The following is a 19,588-nucleotide window of genomic DNA, read 5'->3' as shown; positions in this document are numbered from 1 at the left end:
TGCCTTTGCCTGAGAACGTGTTCATCCTTACATGGCAAATGGATGCCAAAGCAGTGTAGAGTGTAAGGCTCCCTTTTGGAAAGGAGCCTGTTGCAGTGTGACTGCAAAATCCGTTTACTTTTTTCTCGGTCGGAATTTCTTCAGCTGTTGCTGCAGTCAGCACCTCAGCAAAGAGAGGAGAAATAGAAGTGAGTGCGCCTGAAACCTGCAAGTTAACTTCTGTTGCTGCTCACTGGGGTGGGGGAAAAGGGGGGGAAGGAGAGAAATACATTATTCTTAGGGCATGAGAAGTGTTTGAACCAGGCTGGAAAGTTTTTTTAGATATCAAAATTCATTACTGCCGATCTAGATCTAGAAGTGTTTGCTGCCCTGCTAAGAATGGTAGGGAGATGATGTAACCAGCAGAGCAACTAATCAAACTGTCTGTTTGGACTAAGCTTTTCATTTGCCAGTAGGACTGAAAGTCCTCCAGTGCTTCATTCGCAAATTGCAGCTCAAGTCCTCCATGAGCTGCAAGATTCTGTACAGAAGCTTTTCTTTATGTGTCAGGAGAAAACTGCTTTGGTTACCAAGCTTCCTAGAATTTCTCTTTGTTCCTTTTAAAACACTTCAGAGAGGTGTAGATGTTAAAAGTGTTATTATAATCAAAATGGCAGAAAATGAATAGATGCTGAAGTATGTAGTTTTGACAAATTTCTACTTAATGTTTCTGAGCTGAGGGCATAAGGGCTTTATTACTAAATCAGGCTCCCTGTTACACTTTACAGAATTACAGAATTACAGAATGGTAGGGGTTGGAAGGGACCTCTGTGGGTCATCTAGTCCAACCCTCCTGCCGAAGCAGGGTCACCTACAGCAGGCTGCACAGGACCTTGTCCAGGCGGGTCTTGAGTATTTCAGAGAAGGAGACTCCACAACCCCTCTGGGCAGCCTGTTCCAGTGCTCCGTCACCCTCAGAGGGAAGAAGTTCTTCCTCATGTTCAGACGGAACTTCCTGTGCTTCAGTTTGTGCCCATTGCCCCTTGTCCTGTCACTGGGCACCACTGAAAAGAGTCTGGCCCCATCCTCCTGACACCCACCCTTCAGATATTTGTAAGCATTTATTAGGTGCCCTCGCAGCCTTCTCTTCTTCAGGCTGAACAAGCCCAGCTCCCTCAGCCTCTCCTCGTAGGAGAGATGCTCCAGTCCCCTCACCATCCTTGTAGCCCTCTGATGGACTCTCTCCAGTAGCTCCTCATCTTTCTTGAACTGGGGAGCCCAGAACTGGACACAGTACTCCAGATGGGGCCTCACCAGGTCAGTGTAGAGGGGAAGGAGAACCTCCCTTGACCTGCTGGCCACACTATTCTTGATGCATCCCAGGATCCCATTGGCTTTCTTGGCAGCCAGGGCACACTGCTGGCTCATGGTCAACCTGTCATCCACTAGGACAACCAGGTCCCTCTCCACAGAGCTGCTCTCCAGCAGGTCCACCCCAAGCCTGTACTGATGCATGGGGTTGTTCCTCCCCAGGCAGGACCCTGCACTTGCCCTTGTTGAACCTCATCAGGTTCCTCTCTGCCCAACTTTTCAGCCTGTCCAGGTCACGCTGAATGGCAGCACAGCCTTCTGGTATATCTACCACTCCTCCCAGTTTGGTGTCGTCAGCAAACTTGCTGAGGGTACACTCTAACTCTTCATCCAGGTCATTGATGAAGAAGTTGAACAAGACTGGGCCGAGTACTGACCCCTGGGGGACGCCACTAGTTACCAGCCTCCAACTAGACTCAGCACTGCTGATGACAGCCCTCTGAGTTCTGCCGTTTAGCCAGTTCTCAATCCACCCCACTGACCACTCATCTAGCCCACACTTCCTGAGCTTCCCTAGGAGGATGTTATGGGAAACCGTGTCGAAAGCCTTGCTGAAGTCAAGGTAGACAACCTCCACGGCTCTCCCTACGTCTACCCAGCCAGTCATGCCATCGTAGAAAGCTATCAGATTGGTCAGGCATTATTTCCCCTTGGTGAATCCATGCTGACTACTCCTGATAACCTTCTTTTCTTCCACTTGCTTGTTGATGACCTCCAGGATAAGCTGCTCCATCACCTTTCCCAGGATGGAGGTGAGGCTGACTGGCCTGTAGTTCCCTGGGTCCTCCTTCTTGCCCTTTTTGAAGATTGGCGTGACATTGGCCTTTCTCCAGTCCTCGGGCACCTCTCCTGTCCTCCAGGACCTCTCAAAGATGATGGAGAGTGGCTCAGCAATGACATCCGCCAGCTCCCTCGGCACTCGTGGGTGCATTCCATTGGGGCCCGTGGATTTGTGGACGTCCAGATCGCTTAAGCGATCCCTCACGCAGTCCTCCTCGACCAACGGAAAGTCACCCTCTCTGTGGGCTTCTTCTCTTACTTCCGGGGCCTGGGATTCCTGAGGGCCTGCCTTGGCACTGAAGACTGAAGCAAAGAAGGCATTCAGTAGCTCTGCCTTCTCTGCATCCTCTGTCACCAGGACACCTGCCTCATTCAGATACTACTGTAATACAGCATTACAGAAATAACAAACAGATTGTTTTGTGTAGAATATGACAATGCGAAACTCATTGTTGTGTTGCAGTCCTTTAATCTGATCACACCTGAGGAAATAATCTGTGTGGCCATCAGAATTTCCACCTATGCAAATTGCATTTACTGTCAGGGAATTTCTTGGAGGTATTGAATTGGAATACTCTTATGAGCTATTAGAGGAGATTTGTTTTGGTATAAACAGATCTTTCTCTTTGTCTGTCACTCTGTACTCCTGTACACATAGACAAGGTCACGTTTTGGATTCCAGCATTCTTGAAAAGACTGGAAAGCAACTACTGAATCTCTATTATTATTGTTGTTATTTACTACACAGTGATACGGGAGGAAACTAAACTAATTCTTCTGGTCTTTAAATAGATGTTGTTCTTTGTGATGCAAATCCTACTGGCAACACACAGTGCCCCTTTCTGTTGTGCACTGTGCTCTTGTGAATAGCTTTCAGATAATTATTTTGAAGATTTGACTTGCTGACTCTTGGTTGAAGCTGAGTGCTACTCTAGCAATAAATAAAATAGTGTAGGAGAGAGGCATAGTTTTTCTTGTAAATTAAAAACAGCAGTATTTATTATAATCTCAGATAGCGTAATTTTTGAAGTTCTAGTTGGGTTTTTCCACAGAAAATTTTTGTAAAGAAATATAGAAATGAAGATACAACCAAGCAACTAGGAATAAATTAATTAAACTACAAAATCTATTTGGATGAAAACAAGTTGATAGGACCATAACATGGTCAATAAAATCATGAACACCAAGTTTAACTTTAGAAGTTTTCGTCTGAAATATTTAGCTTTGAAATTACAAATATTTGCATGTATTTTAATATTAAAGCCAACATTTCAGGTTTCTCTTCAAAAGTTAAATAGCCTCATTAGATGTAGTCAAAAGGAATTTTATCTGGAGGAAATGTAATTTAATTTAATAATGAGTAGAATTGAATGGTTTTGTGTATTTTTTGATAAAACAATATAATTTATGTTTGTTAACATAAAAGCATTAAAATCTTTAACCTAATGCTGTGCCACACAGCAGGGAATATTTGTTCCTGTTTAATATAGAACATTGCTGTAGACCTAGAGAAAATATTTTTGTTCAAACCTCTATTTTAATTTAGACAGAGGACTTGGAATGCTGATTTAAACAGATCTGAAATGCCAACACTTTTTCATTATAAATCTCTTCTTGGCAAGTATTGAGAAATAATTTTGAAAGTGATACAACTGAATCATGTAACAAAAGAATTTCTATTGTGAGGCAAATAATGGGAAGCTAAATTTTGTTGTTTCTTGTGCAATTGCAAACCATTAGTCAACAATGTTGGTTTGGTTGTCGTTTCCGTATAGTAAGTTTTTTAATTGGGCTCATTTTAAAATTATGTGAGTGATCTGTTTAATTCTGTAATCTGTGATTAAATGAAGTTTGAATTTTATCTTACGATATTTTTGTGTTGTATGCTTTATAACTGAGTAAATTAAATATCAATAAAATCAGGTACTATGATCAATAAAATCAGGTACTATGACCACTTAAAATAACAGCCCAAACAGCTTTAATCATGAACTGTAAAACTTCCTTTGGATTTGTGCTATATAGTCCAAAATATCTTAAAAAAAAGTTTCTAAAAATGCTATCTGGTGTTGCCTTTTTGTTGAACACTCCAGCATGCTCCTATGTACAGTATTCCAATGGTTAATAAATCTTACTAAAAATCAATACCTTAGCCTAAATTTGGCTAGTTTTGGCTTCCCACTGTTACTAGCTGCTTATGCTTCGTTTAATTAGTTGAAGAGCTGCTCTCTGGTTTTTGTTCATGGTAGGACCTTGTGTTGGCTAGGGATTTGAGACAGAGCTGTCTAGGCATTCTACTATAGTGAACTGGGTAGAGAAGAACAATATGCTTTTAAAGCCAGTTTTTCTTGGAATATAAACTGTGAGAGTTACCTTTTATAATGGAACTAGAGATGAGAGGATAGAAATGTTAAAATGTTTTTATATGAATCTTCTCAGAATCCAGGTGGCTTTGTGGGGAATCCTTCCTAGTTTCCTTTCCTCAGTAATCTTTCAAGTGGCCGCACGCCACTCTGTTTCTCTCGGTCAGGTTCCTACCATGCTTTCTTCTGTCCTCTATGCAACTTGACTGCCATTGCCTGCTCTGCCTGCTCCTTGAGCTCTGCTCCATGCAGAGACTCTGTGGCCCCCATCTTGCAGTCGCAGCAATCTTCTCTAACTTGAGTAAGCCCAGTTACTCAGTAAGAGGAAGCTCATCTGGCACAGGCTGCACTTCAGGCTCCAGGCTTCAGTTAACACAGGTTATTCTTAATACACAAAGCACCACGCTGAACAGATGTAAGAGACACTGCCCATCGAGTCTTTTAGTCTATGGATTCTGTGATTTAAGAGATTTTTTTTTTTTAATCTTATATTTCTGATTACAGAAGCAGGCAAAATCTGAGTGTATTTATTCTGAACTCTCTTTTCCTGGATGAATGACTTGAGAATATAAAACAAGTGTATCAGATATGTTGAAACATAAAATATCAACTAGACCATTAAGATGATAATAATAATTTAAATTATTGCAGTAATAACAACAAAAATATATAATTAATACTACTTGAATTAATGAGAAGTAATCCTGTATTCTTACACTTATACTTTGATAAATTTTTGAGTTTCTACAAAGCTTTCGAAGGGACCATTGGAAGAAAGTATATATACAGACTATTATTTGTTATTCAGTATAACAGATCTTAAAACTTCATCATAGTTATTATTAGGGGTGTGATTATTTAGGGAAATAGGCAAGAAGAAATGTTAGTCTGAAATGAGGTAAGGTATGAATGTGCAGTGCTTTGGCTACGATGAGCTGCTTGTCTGCATTGTGGGGAAAGAGAATGCACATGTGTTTATTGTGGAGAAGCTGACTTCATAGAAAAGTCAGAAATCTTCATATTAAATTCAGGATCTGGCTGATCCAACAGGTAGCTTGTTTCTGTACCCCCTACTGGCACAGCTGCTGATCTCACCACTTTGTAATGCCTGGTGCTCATAAATTTTCAGTTTTGCTTCTGCTTGTGTCCTTCTGCATCTCTGTCAGGGAAACTATAAATTCTATAGAATAAATAATAATAAATGTTACTATATATAGACCATGTAAGGCAAAGCTTTGTGAGCAAAATACCATGCTGCAGATTTCTAATCTACTCACACAATAGTTTAGAGACAAGCACATTTGCCTCAGGCTATTCTTGATGCTTCACAAATCATAAATGTATATATTAAAGTATCTATATTTTAAACAACATTAAACATATGCATACATATTTAATGTGGTTGGAAAACTCTGTAGTATCTAATGTCAAACTCCTTTGTAGAAAGTTTTTGAAACACTGTATTTCAGTAATGTAAGAAAAAAATTGTTCATTCAAGGATGACTTTATGACCTTTCAGAGAACTAGACGACAGGAATTAACAGGGAAAAACACATAGATGCAGTATTACAGGTACAGAGGATTGACAGTTTTGCAGAAGCAAGGTTAACATGTCAATTCCTGATTTTTCTCAAAGTACACTACACAGTAGTGTTGAGTAATATGTTTCATTAGCACAGAAGGTAGCATTTTCTAAGTATTAGTGTCTTGACTATCAAACCACTGAAAACCATGAGGGAAAGTAGTGATTGAAATGCCAGCAATGAAAAGAAAATCCTGTTTTGTATGTATCTCCAAAATGAAAGTGTTAGGAATGAAATAAAATCTTGCTTGTACAAATACAGTTTCATGTGATACAATACTGACATCACTTTTGGAGGACTTTAATTACTTTGCATCTAGAGACTACTTCCTCCTTGTAGTAGTCAGTCATTATTCAAACCACATTAGTATATGCTGTTCCTTTTTACTGTGCTCCGGATTTATTCATATGCAGTAGTTATTTTGCTTTATACGTCTGTTTTCTTCCATATAGCAGGCATGAAGATACGTGTACCCCCTTGGTATCAAGTACTGAAAAGTAGAGGGATGCTACATATTTGATGTAATCGCTTATGGCTGAAGTTTTCAGTGAGTCAGCTTTCACACAGTTGCATCTGATGTGAGGTTGTGTCTTATTTTGACTTTCATTTCAAAGTGAAAGTGCAGACTACTTCTGGGAAGACGGCTCTTTCTGGAATAGCTTATTCATCCTTGAAACTTTTTCTTCAAACACTTTAAGGAGCTTTGAAACAGAAAAATGCTCTGTATGTGCTTTAGTCAGCAAAACACATGGCCGTTTGTCCATAAGGAGTGGTACAGTAAGATTCAACACGTTGCCAAAAGAAACTTCAGAAGCTCGCTGAGCTCAAACTCACAAGGCTGGACCTGCAGAAATCTGAAGGAGCTCTTGATTTATACTTTCTGGTACATAAATTCTTGATTCATACTTTTCGCAAAGAATTCATGTTGTCAGAAGTGTGAAGGTACTTAGGAAGTTATACAGTCTCAAAGTGCTCACTTCATGTCTATGGCAGAGGCATGCAGTTGAAGTATCATGCCTGAAGCCAAACAGCTGGTCATTAGCAGAGCCAGAATTAGCAGACAGACCTGCTACCCTGTGAAATCTGGTTGCTCATCTGGTGTTCCTTCATTCCAGTATTGCTTTGTACGTGAGTGTTGCTATGTCAAAAATACGTGTACTAGGTATCCTGTGTATGACTGCTGATAGTGGGGTAGATGCTACAGAGGAAGACTTAAAAGTTGAATTATGATAAATGCTGTGTGATGGAGAAGTTCAATACTTGGCATTCAGTAATACACATAAAATGCTAGGTGTTATTAGGAAGGAAGTATAGAACAGGTTATAATATCTCATTATGTATGTGACAGTTTAAAACCATGTATTGAATGCTGAGTGTAGTTCCAGTTACCTCACCGGAAAAGTGTTAAGAGAAAGGTGATGGGAATAATGATAGGGGTGATAACTCTTTGTCTTGAATAAGACAGATTCAATTTTACAAAATGCATTACTGGCCTGGAAAAGGTCAGTAGGGCATAATTATTCACAATTTTTCTTAGCAAAAGGTGGCACCAAATGAAATGGCAAGTTTTAGAACAAAGGAATTATTTTTTTGAGACAGCTGATAATGAGATAATAGAACCTGTTGTAAGGAAGCTAGTTTAAACATTTTTTACCTAAACTTCATGCCTACAGTTTTGAAGCATCACTTCAGGCAGTGGTTATCAGGAAAACATTACTCTACTTGTATGGGAGTTAGAATTTCCAAAGTACATGCTAATTTGTTACATCCCTAGCTGAAAGACAGGGAGGTGCCCTTCTCTCTATAGGCATCAATTAATTTTGGACAGTGTCAAGTCCTGTTATGAGATGACTGGGTACTCATCCAGTGTGCAGTGTTAACCGTGCTGGGTTTCAGTGTGTATCAGTATTGTTACTGACAAAAGCCTTCATGCTTGGCACCCACAGAAAATTGTCATTTGAGATGCTATTCAGGTTTTTATCTAGCACCATCTTTACAGAGAGCTGTGGGGATTAGGCTTCTGCTGGTGAAATTGTCCTGTGATTGGCTTCACATGGAGAGCTCTGGTGCTCATCTCTGTGTAATATGTGGTAATAGAGGAGGACAGTATTTAGAATTATCCAGAAAGTGAATAGTAATAGCATAGACAAGAAAGTAGGGTTGCTTGCCAGTTGTTAGGAGTTCAGGAAATGTTTTCTGTATGTATTCACCCTCTACCTCCATTCTTTTGTAGCTTGGACTTCTTTAATTTCTTGCTTGAAAGGAAACAATATGGTACATTCTTTGTGCAAATATGGAACAAAAAGAAGGGCCAGTTAGTGAACCGGAATACAGATGTTCATTAGACACAAAATTTTTGGCCTTGAATGGTTGTAGTGCATGATTCTGCGCTGTATGAGTATGCGAATGATACATATTGGTCATAATCTTACATTTTTTAAAGAATTTTGCTCCTGCAGTCTTAATTACCTGTCATCATGTCAGATGCGTAGTCCGCACTTTCAAGGACTTGTTTGATATTACAATGAAAGCTTTGACCAGTTTCATATTTGGCAAATTTATTTCTGAAATCTGTGAGCGTATATATTTGGTATATTAGCGGTATTAATTGAGAAGATCATGTAGCAATGTAGAGGAATGCATTGACACTTACATAATGCCTTGATGTACTTACAGTTAGCATGGACATTTTTGAGTGTTTCCTGGTTATAGAAAGTTAATAATGTCTGTTAGTATTTTTTCAGATTATGATGTGATGCATTTAATTAAATATTTAACTGATGGTTACAGTCAGACATTGTGAGGGCCATATCTTTGCAAGTATTAATTTTGCAGTCAGGAGTCCCTAGGTATGTTTTTTACTAGCAGCTTTAACTTTTTTTTTCAAAAAAAGAATGTGGATGATCCGGAATTATCATTGTAATGGAATTTGAAGTTCTCCAGTTATTAAATTTTTCTCCTTTTGCATAAGAAACTATGTCTTCTCAAACTTACTTCTTTAGAGTCATACTAGCACACTGTAGCTTCTCCAGTATATTTTTTGCTTAGATGTACAACTTCAATGAGTTTTACTTTTTGGTAGAAAGCTGCATGTTGACAGAAAACTGAAAATGTTAATGTCTTCTGTTGCAAGTAACAAACTGCACTATATATGCTAGAGTTGTTCTTTTATTTCTCCCCTTTTTTCATCCTAACACTTCAAGAACAAATTGTGAAGATAAAAGTAAGGGCAAAGAGGTGGCTTGAGCCAACTACCTCAAGGATTAAAGACGTTCAGTTTTGCAGGCAATACAGTTTTAACTGTGCCTTTGGGAAATAAGATGAAAGGAAGTCTAAAGATTATGGTAAAACCAAAAGAGAATAAATTACTTGAGGCCAATTGTGGAGAAAAAAAGCGATATTTTAAGAGACAAAAAAGGAAGTGATGAAAAAGAATGGAGTGAGAGAATAAATGTATGGGGTTCTGTAAATCCTCTCGATTTTTTGCTAGCATCCATAAAATTCAGATCTACATTGAGACTATTCTGAAGGCATGTGTATAGGTGTATCTACATTTCAGAATTATGCAGGAAAAAACGTTCACAAATAATCTCACTGAGAATACTAATAATTTTCTAAGAGGTGCTAATTCTCAGATTGCTATAGCCATACTGTTTGCTGTTCTTAAAAATTGACTTAAAAATGAGCTATATTTTAAACACAATAAAATGCAAAATGTGTTGCTCCTGTAATCATACATTTTTTTTGTACAGTATCGCTGTTTGAGTAGAAACTTTATCACAGCCAAAAATGTTACATTATGAGAAATAATAATCTCAAAGTTTTCACAGGAGACAGGGACATCTGAGAGCTGCCGTTGTGTGTGTGTATTCACAGTGCAAGAAGACACTCCTATTGAAAAGGTTCACGATCCTTCAGCTTTTTGAATTGTCTCATGTTATGACAAAAATCTCAGACAAAAAAATGATACATTGAAAGAATTTTGCAGATATGCTGTAATCACAGCATTATTAATTTTTTACAGAAATCTGTTTCTGCACAGATATAGAAGTGTAGATTTAGGGCTACCAACCTCTCTTTACCCTATAATCGTTAGCCTTTCCATATTCCAAAGTTGCTGGATTGCTGTGTATAAACCTATGTTCCAGCATTTTTCTAAAGAAACAGTATTTGTAAATATCTGTCTTCATCTGCTGTGTCTTCCTAGTAATGTTTGAGCAGACAACTTCAGCCAAATCTGACACAAGAATATAGGTTTTAAAGAGAGAAAAATCCTTGAAGGACAGATGATATAATTGGTACCAGAGCAGAGGAGATAACCGGAATGAGTGTTCGCGCGAAAGGAAAGACTGTAGCATGGCTTCAACACGTGCTGCTGTTTGCTGGGCTGACTGATCAGCCAAGCACACCTGCAGTGGTCAGACAGCACATGTAGCTTGCAACTAGTTGCAGACCTGTGGGATTTCTTGTGTGGTGGCAGACAGCTGGAAAATGGAAAGATAGAAGGAAAAGGAGCTGGAGACTCTTTAAGAGGAGCAGTGATGAGAGAACACAGAAGAATGCAAAATGAATATAAATGTGGTTGAAACAAAACTTCACGTGAAATCAGGCTGCATTTGTTAAGTACTTATAGAATAACTGGTTAATTTTTAGGACTGTTTTTCCATATTGTTCTTCAGAAATTAAGGTTTCTTCCAAATGTAATTTAAAGTATAGCTGTAGTGGTCATCACAAAAAAGCTTTTGACCACGAGTGAAAATTTTAATATGAATTGTTTTTAAAGAGACTTTTTACTTTCCTTTTAACCACCAGTCATAAGGTTACTGATGAGAATAGAGAAGGTACCGTAAATGCTCTATGTCAGCATTTTTAGATTCTGTAAGTTTAGCTTTAATGGTGAACTTTTGACAACATACAATTGCAAGCCATTTTTAGTCTCTTCTACCCAAAATCCAAGTGTAGTGTAGGTCGGCAGAAGGCCTTTTGTGATTGCAGCAGATTAAAGACACCATAGTGCATTTTAATAAAGCTCAGTTATGATGCAAGAACCATGTCCCACAAAGATCATATTCTGTCTTTCTGCTTTTTGAGAACTTCAGTAGTTGTTCAAATGAGAATAAAGTTGGCGTAAATGTCTTGTCATGGAAGTATTAAAGGTACTGCAATGCGTTGGTGGAATATACTTACAGGGGGATGAGAAGGGAGAAGAATGAAAATTTGAACAGTATATGGTTCTGAAATGCAGGGTTTTTCCCCCCCCCAGGATATCACCTTTTATGGAGTTGTCAGTAAAATTATTTTCTTGAGTCCAGGACAATAAGGAACTAATAAGGAAAACAAAAACAATCTCTATGGTGGTGTACAAATGGATTATTTCACATACTACTTTATCTAGAAAGCATTATTAGGAGCTACCCTACCTTATAGATGACTTTTAAATGGATTGTGACAGTATTGAATAGTGTTCTAAAGCATAATATAATCTTTAGTGCTTCGTTTCTTGCAATATGATTAACAACCATTTTGACACTGATTTAAGATGTGTATTATTTCAAATGAGTGAGTGAGTTTTGGAGAATATAGCTGTCTAAGGTTAGTTTTTCATGGTTTATTGCTCAAACTATGGTGACTGAAAAATACAAGCCAAATTGTGACATTGGTGGGAGAAATGCTCTTCTCATGGCATATGCGGTCTGTAAAATAACAATTATATTTACATATTTTCATATTATTTATTAAATACACATGCATTTTTAGACTTACGTCCTCTTAAAGTTGCGAAGGTTGCAGAAAATTCTCCTGACATGACTAGAAAGTGATGTTTGCAAAAGTTTTCCTCATTTTTAGTATAGTTCAATGAGAAGTTTTCCAAATTACACTTTAAATATTTTTTTCATCAATTATCAAAAACTGCATTGTCAGAAACGTGAAAAAAGAATAACAATGATGAGTAAGAAAAGTAAGGGGTAACTGTGCTGTATTTTCAATAATTTTCAGTATATCTAGGCTTCTTTACTCTTAATGATTTCTGTGGTACTCTATATTTATTTTTAAAGGCATGTTTACAAATTTTACTAAAGATATAACTACAAATAACTTCATTTATAATGGAAAGATAACATAACCTATTAGGGTTAGGACTTAAATAATTTTTTTTTTCTTTCAGTATGGAAGGTCACTTGTTATGGGCTGTCCCTTGTAAAAGCATGGTGAGAACTGACTTTTCATTCTGTGCAGATGTGTATGGTGTGGTTTTTTATTAAGTGTGGATGTTGGGACTGCAATGGTAAAAACTCATTCTTGATATACTCTGCATATTTATGCTAAAACATGTTTTCAGAAATGTGTAATCGAGTTAAAACTAATTTCTGGAATATTTCAGTAGGTTAAATCCTTGCCAAATTTCAGCCTATCCTACAGTATCCTTTAGTATTTTGCAAAGTATTTTGCAACAGGTTAATATTGCAGAAATAATCAAGGCATATCAGAGCATTCCTGATAATTAAACCTTTCTCTTTTGATTGCGATCATCCTTTCTAGTAATCCTTGTTATTTGCTGGAGAAGTCGTATCAAAAGAGAATTTGTAGAGGAATGCATATGTTCATTACAGTTGAATTGATAGCATTAGGCCGGAGGCTGCTAACTACCTCCTTGTTGGAATCCCAGAATGTAGTATTTCCGTTTGTAGACTCGTGCATGGTGGGTGCTCTTTCTTGGTGTCATTCATTTCAAGCAATTTGGAAGCAGACATTATCGTGAATACCCAGTGGATGGTTCCCTCTTTCTAAGAACACAGAATTGGCTGACAGGCAAAGTTTCCCTGTTCTTTGTTTTGGAAGTAATTCACCTTTGAATTCATGAGATATTCTTTCTATGAGGAACATAAAAAAGTCTTCTGCGATCCTGCATGTCTTGTGTTTTATTTATGCTTTGATCACTGATCTCATCAGTTAGGTGAACACCTGTACATATACTTGACCTAGCAAAGTAGTCTCTAGAGGTGACCCCTGTATGAAATAACCCAATATGCTTAGTTTCTTCATCTCAAAAGGCAGTGTACATGAATCTTCATCTAGATGGTAGATCTTAATTTTACCTGTGAGCAGAACAAAGTGGAATAACTTCAAAGCATTTGCAATAAAAGCCTAAATATGGTGAATATGTATATAGATGTATAATTCATATGATAAAATGAATAATATTTTATTATATGATAATCTTTTTTCTTTCACTATATTCATCTTAATGCATTATGTTCCTTATTCTTACAAGGTAACACAAAAGGGGAGGAGATTAAGCAGTTGTATTGGTTAAGTATGAGCATGTGGGCAGAGTGAACAGCAGGACTATGTGTGATCTGGCACGTCTCTTCTGTTTTCTTCATCGTTGCTGCTGAAGGAATGAAATAACCCAGTACCTTTGTTTTACTTAGTAGAAGGATAAGCTTTGTAAATATTGGTGGCTGGCAATCTGGTTATTCCTTGAAGGCATATTACTATATTTCTGGTTTATATCAATATGAGAGTGCTTGTTTTGTGATTCTCCACTGGTATAAACTGCATTATGATTAATAATTTCCTGTGTTCTGTACCCTAAACAGTTCTTTATTCACTCAGTATAGGGAGGAAATGAAAGAGATTTGGCGCTCTTTTGTTGTTGTTTTGTACTTTATCATTTCACTAAAAGATCTTACTGTTAAAATTCATATCTGGAAAAAACCCAGAAGAGTCTAAGGATCGGTTCTTATTCTTTTGATGGATGATTTTCAGTACTGTTGCTCTGAGCATCATTTCTGCTTTAAGCTAACATTATTCTATTTGAAAATTTCAGTAATGCAAATTACAACCAGATTCTCCTTGCCTGTGAGGGAGTGTAAAGGCGAGCCTCATGTGGCTCTTCACATCTTCCGCCATAGCATGGGACCAGTGCACCCTTTTTTTACATCACTGCATTCCGCCAACTTTCTAAAGGAATAAAGAGTAACCAGTTGAGAAACTGATTGAATTGTAAATTTATTTTTTACTCCTCTCTGAAGTTTTGGGAAGTAGAACTCTTCTAGCACAGTAGGGAAAGATTCCTACATCAAGTGTTTAGGTATAGTCCTAAGACTGTGAACAAAATCGTAGTGGATTTCCCAGTACACTGTTGAAACGTCATAGTTTAGCTAAGACAAAATCACAAATAATCTTTCATTAATCATTTTATTTATAAAATAATTATTCATAGAGTCATAGAATCATTAAGGTTGGAAAAGACCTCTAAGATCATCAAGTCCAACCGTCAACCAAACACCACCATGCCTGCTAAACCATGTCCCAAAGTGCCATATCTACACATTTTTGAACACCTCCAGGGATGGTGACTCCACCACTTTCCTGGGCAGCCTGTTCCAATGCCTGACCACTCTTTCAGTAAGGAAATTTTTCCTAATATCCAACCTAAACCTCCAATGATGCAGCTTGAGGCCATTTCTTCTCGTCTTCTTGCTAGTTGGTTGGGAGAAGAGACCACCCACCTCACTACAACCTCCTTTCAGGTAGTTGTAGAGAGCAATAAGGTCTCCCCTCAGCCTCCTCCAAACTAAACAATCCCAGTTCCATCAGCCCCTCCTCATAAGACTTGTTCTCTAGACCATTCACCAGCCCCATTGCCCTTCTTTGGACATGCTCCAGCACCTCAATGTCCTTCTTGTAGTGAAGTGCCCAAAAGTGAACACAGTACTCCAGGTGTGGCCTCACCAGTGCCGAGTACAGGAGCACAATCACCTCCCTACTCCTGCTGGCCACACTATTCCTGACACAAGCCAGGATGCCGTTGGCCTGCTTGGCCACCTGGGCACACTGCTGGCTCATGTTCAGCCGGCTGTTGACCAGCAACCCCAAGGTCCTTTTCCGCTCGGCAGCTTTCCAGCCGCTCTTCCCCAAGCCTGTAGCATTGCATGGGGTTGTTGTGACCCAAGTGCAGGACCCGGCACTTGGCCTTGTTGAACCTTATACAGCTGGCCTTGGCCCATCAATCCAGCCTGTCCAGATCCCTCTGCAGAGCCTTCCTACCCTCGAGCAGATCGACACTCCCGCCCAACTTGGTGTCATCTGCAAGCTTCCTGAGGGAGCACTCAATCCCCTCATCCAGATCATTGGTAAAGATGTTAAACAAGACTGGACCTGAAACTAGCCTTGGGGAACACCACTCGTGACCAGCCACCAGCCAGATTTAACTCCATTCACCACCACTTTCTGTGCTCGGCCATTCAGCCAGTTCTTTATCCAGTGAAGAGTACACCCTTCCAGACCATGGGCAGCTAGTTTCTCCTGGAGGATGCTGTGGGGAACAGTGTCAAAGGCCTTCCTAAAGTCCAGGTAGATGACGTGCACAGCCTTTCCCTCATCCACTAGGTGGGTCACCTGGTCACAGAAGGAGATCAGGTTGGTCAAGCAGGACCTGCCTTTCATGAACCCATGCTGTCTGGGCCTGATCCCCTGGTTGTCCTTCACATGCCCAGTGAGTGCACTCAAGAGGAATCGCTCCATAATCTTCTCTGGCACCAAGGTCAGGCTGACAGGTCTGTAGTTCCCAGGATCCTCCTTCCAGCCCTTCTTGCAGATGGGTTTTACACTGGTGATCCTCCAGTCATCTGGGACCTCCCCTGTTAGCCAGCACTGCTGACAGATGATGGAGAGTAGCTTGGCCAGCTCCTCCGCCAGCTCTCTCAGTACTCCCTACACAACATTTTCGTATATGACTGATAAGGAATATGGGAACTCTGTTAAAGTTTAGTAAGAAAATGGTAGCATGAATCTAGAATGTTTCCACAATACAAATGGTGAAAATAACACATACCCTTCTGAATAGGATTTTTCATTTATAAATTTTAAACCACTCTGCAAAAAGGTTTTGTGTTCACATTCCCATTTTACATATTGTCCAGATGTACATGTAAATCTGTAATTAAATAAAGCCAGAAACTTTGGGAAGGAGTCTTGACAGAACTTGGAGAATTTGTTAGTGTGACCCAGTCCCTAAACTTTCATTGAGGCTTTGATTCATGAATAGGCAGAATAAAATGAAAGATAAGGTTGTTCCCTGTCTCTTCCACTACAACTGTTTTCGATGCTATGGTAGGAAATTCAAAGACCGGCTCTAGCTGTATTAAGCTCGGCTGTTGAAATTTTGTGGCATATACTTAAAATTCACAAGCTTTCTTTTAATAAATTGGGTGGAGGGGGCTGGTGTTGAAATTTGTAGTCTTGTATCAGGCTTTTTAACTTTTTTATGTGATGATCAAGTAGCCTAGAAAGTGGTTTAATTTAGATGAAATCTGAGAGATTCTCATAATCATATGATCATATAAGTTGAGACTTCTGCAAAGGAGCAATGAAGTTGATGATAAAATAGAAACTGGTAAAGTAGGTTGCTGTTGCAATGTATGCCTACAATCAAATGTCCTTCATCCCAGTCTTTGAGGAGTACAACAGAGATACTCTATTAGGCTCTGGCCTCAACCTCCCTTTGCATTTGAAATTTTTTTCTCCTTTTGGTGGAGAGCTGCTGTGAAGGCCTGATCTTTAAACAGCTTTATTCTTAAAGAAGGACGTTGTGAGAAGGCTAGGAGAACTTATTTCATGTAACCTGAGCCTCAAAATTATTGAAAATACAAAATGAAAGAAGCAAACTAAGGTCATGAAGAGAATTAAGCTAGTTTATTATTCCAGGTGCAAGATGACATCTCTAAATTGTGAGTTGGTATGTCATTTTTAATCATTGCCTCAGAGCAGAGCTAATTAGTTTTGTAGAATTAGTTTAGGACTACGGTAATATTTAAGTAGGAAGTCCTGTTAACGCTTCTTCTATCGATTTCTTTGTATAGAATACCCACTTTGACTTCTCCAGTTAATTCGCCATTTCGGGGAAGCTACTGAAGGTGAAGGGTTCTGGAGCAGAGGCTCGCGCCGAGGGACCCTTTCTCCGGTGGCAAAACCGCAGCGGCGAGGCGGCAAAAAGCGCCGAGAGAGAGAGAGGAGACCCCAGCCCCCCCCGAACGGGAAAGCGGGAGGTGCCAACGAGCGGCAGCTCTGACTCAGCGGGGGCGGAGTCGAGTGTGACAGCGGCCAAACCCCCTCACGGAAAAGAGCAGCCCCCAGGGAGCGTGAGCGACCAGGAGCGCGGGCGAACAGAGGCGGCGCAGCAGCCCGGGAGCGGCGCAGCAGTTTGCGCGGCAGTTCGCGCAGGCAGGGCGAGCGGGAAAGGCGACAGGCAGGGTGCAGCCGCCTCTTCTGGCAACTCAAGTAGTGGGCATCGCTCTTCCAGGAGATATTCTAGCCATGGTTACCACCCGTGGTAAAGCTCTTGCTCGAAGGAGTGTGGGGACCCAGACGGAGGCCCCACGCAAGAACGCGGGTGTCCAGGTCTCTGACTGCAGGGAGTGCCTGAGCCTGGCGCTCGTACCGGCGGACAGCAGAGACAACGGCTGTGTTCGGTGCGAGCAGGTGAATGATCTGCTCAGCCTGGTGGCAGAGCTGAAGGAGGAAGTGGAGAGGTTGAGGAGCATCCGGGAGTGCGAGAGGGAGATCGACTGGTGGGGCAGCACCCTGCCCTCCCTGAGGCAGAGGCAGCAGGAGGCGGCTCCACAGAAAGCAGAGAACCCCCTACCCTCTTGCCACCGAGCAGAAAGAGGGGACCTAAGAGATGGGGGGGAATGGAAACAGATCCCTGCTCGGGGGGGCAAGCGAATCTTCCCCCGGCCTCCCTCACCTGCCCAGTTGCCCTTAAGCAACAGATATGGGGCTCTGGAATGTGAGGGACTGGCCACAGAGGATGTGGGTGAAGGTGAGGCTCCATCCAAGGGGTTGCCTAGAACGAGTCAGACAGCCCCACGTATTACAACTGCCTCAACTAAGAAAAAAAGGAGGGTCATTGTCATAGGTGATTCCCTTCTGAGGGGAACAGAGGGCCCGATCTGCCGACCGGACGCATCCCACAGGGAAGTCTGCTGCCTCCCTGGGGCCCGGGTTAGGGATGTTGCTAAGAAACTCCCTGGTCTGGTGCAGCCTTCTGATTGCTACCCCCTCTTGGTAATGCAAGTTGGCGGGGACGAGATAGTAGAAAGAAGTCCCAAGGCCATCAAAAGGGACTTCAGGGCACTGGGGCGACTGGTTGAGGGATCAGGGGCGCAGGTGGTGTTTTCCTCCATCCCATCAGTGGCAGGGAACAGCACTGAAAGGGGCAGGAAAACTCACCTGGTTAACAGGTGGCTCAGAGACTGGTGCCATCAGTCTAATTTTGGCTTCTTTGATCATGGGGAGTTGTACACAGCACCGGGCCTGCTGGCGACAGGTGGAACTCAGCTGTCTCAAAGGGGAAAAAGAATTCTTGGCCATGAGCTGGCGGGGCTCATTGAGAGGGCTTTAAACTAGGTTCGAAGGGGGAAGGGGATATTGCCCAGCTCACTAGGGATGAGCATTAGGCTTGGCGTGCCAGGGCCAGGGGTGAGATTGACAGCCCTGCTCAAGTGTGTTTACACCAATGCACATAGCATGGGCAATAAACAGGAGGAGCTGGAAGCCATTATACAGCAGGAGGGCTACGACTTGGTCGCCATCACAGAAACGTGGTGGGACAACTCGCATGACTGGCATGCTGTCATAGATGGCTACAGACTCTTTAGGAAAGACAGACCAACAAGGAGAGGTGGGGGAGTTGTTCTATATGTGAGGGAGCAACTGGAATGCATTGAGCTTGACCTGGGGGCAAATGAGGAACAAGTTGAAAGCTTGTGGGTTAGAATTAAGGGACAGGCTCATAAGGGTGACATTACGGTGGGTGTGTACTACAGGCCACCTGACCAGGAGGAGGAAGTTGATGAGGCCTTCTACAGGCAGCTGCAAGCAGCCTCACAGTCACAGGCCCTGGTTCTCATGGGGGACTTCAACCACCCTGACATCAGCTGGGAAGACCATACAGTTAGGCAGGCGCAATCCAGGAGGTTCCTACACAGCATCGATGATAGCTTTCTGATGCAAGTGGTGGAGGAATCAACAAGGAAAGGCGCGCTGCTGGACCTTGTGTTAACAAACAAGGAGGGACTGGTGGAGGATGTGAAGGTCGGAGGTAGACTTGGCTGCAGTGACCATGAAATGGTCGAGTCCAGGATCCTGCGTGGAGGAAGCAGGGCGATAAGCAGGATCAAAACCCTGGACCTCAGGAGGGCTGACTTTGCCCTCTTCAAGGAGCTACTGGGAGGAATCCCGTGGGCCAGGGCTCTCGAAGGCATGGGGGTCCATGAGTGCTGGTCGCTCTTTAAACAACACTTCTTCCATGCACAGGAGCAATGCATTCCCCTGAGAAAGAAATCGAGCAAAGGAGGCAGGAGACCTGCATGGTTAAACAAGGAGCTTCTAGCGGAGATCAGGTGGAAGAGGAAGGTCCATGGAATGTGGAAAGAGGGGCAGGTCACTTGGGAAGAGTACAGAAACGTAGTGAGAGCATGCAGGGATGCGACGAGGAAGGCCAAG

General features: G+C 41.3%; 1 protein-coding gene across 8 annotated transcripts in view; it reads left to right on the top strand.

The window, feature by feature from the left end:
- ENTREP2 (endosomal transmembrane epsin interactor 2) overlaps positions 1-19,588 on the top strand; it is a 168,630-nt gene that overhangs the window by 84,950 nt on the left and 64,092 nt on the right. Inside the window, exon 3 of one of the 8 annotated variants that reach the window (XM_075431691.1) lies at positions 12,243-12,285. The exons of the other annotated variants lie outside the window; for them this stretch is intronic. Within the exon in view, the coding sequence (XP_075287806.1) occupies positions 12,244-12,285 (42 nt within the window). The 5' untranslated portion in view covers position 12,243. The remainder of the gene's footprint in view (positions 1-12,242; positions 12,286-19,588) is intronic. 8 annotated transcript variants of the gene reach the window in all.

This window comes from Opisthocomus hoazin, chromosome 10 (assembly GCF_030867145.1).
Source record: "Opisthocomus hoazin isolate bOpiHoa1 chromosome 10, bOpiHoa1.hap1, whole genome shotgun sequence".
In the NCBI taxonomy this organism is placed as follows: Eukaryota; Metazoa; Chordata; class Aves; order Opisthocomiformes; family Opisthocomidae; genus Opisthocomus; species Opisthocomus hoazin.
The sequence above is the reverse complement of the archived record's forward strand: the minus strand, read 5'-3'. Positions and strand labels throughout refer to the sequence as shown.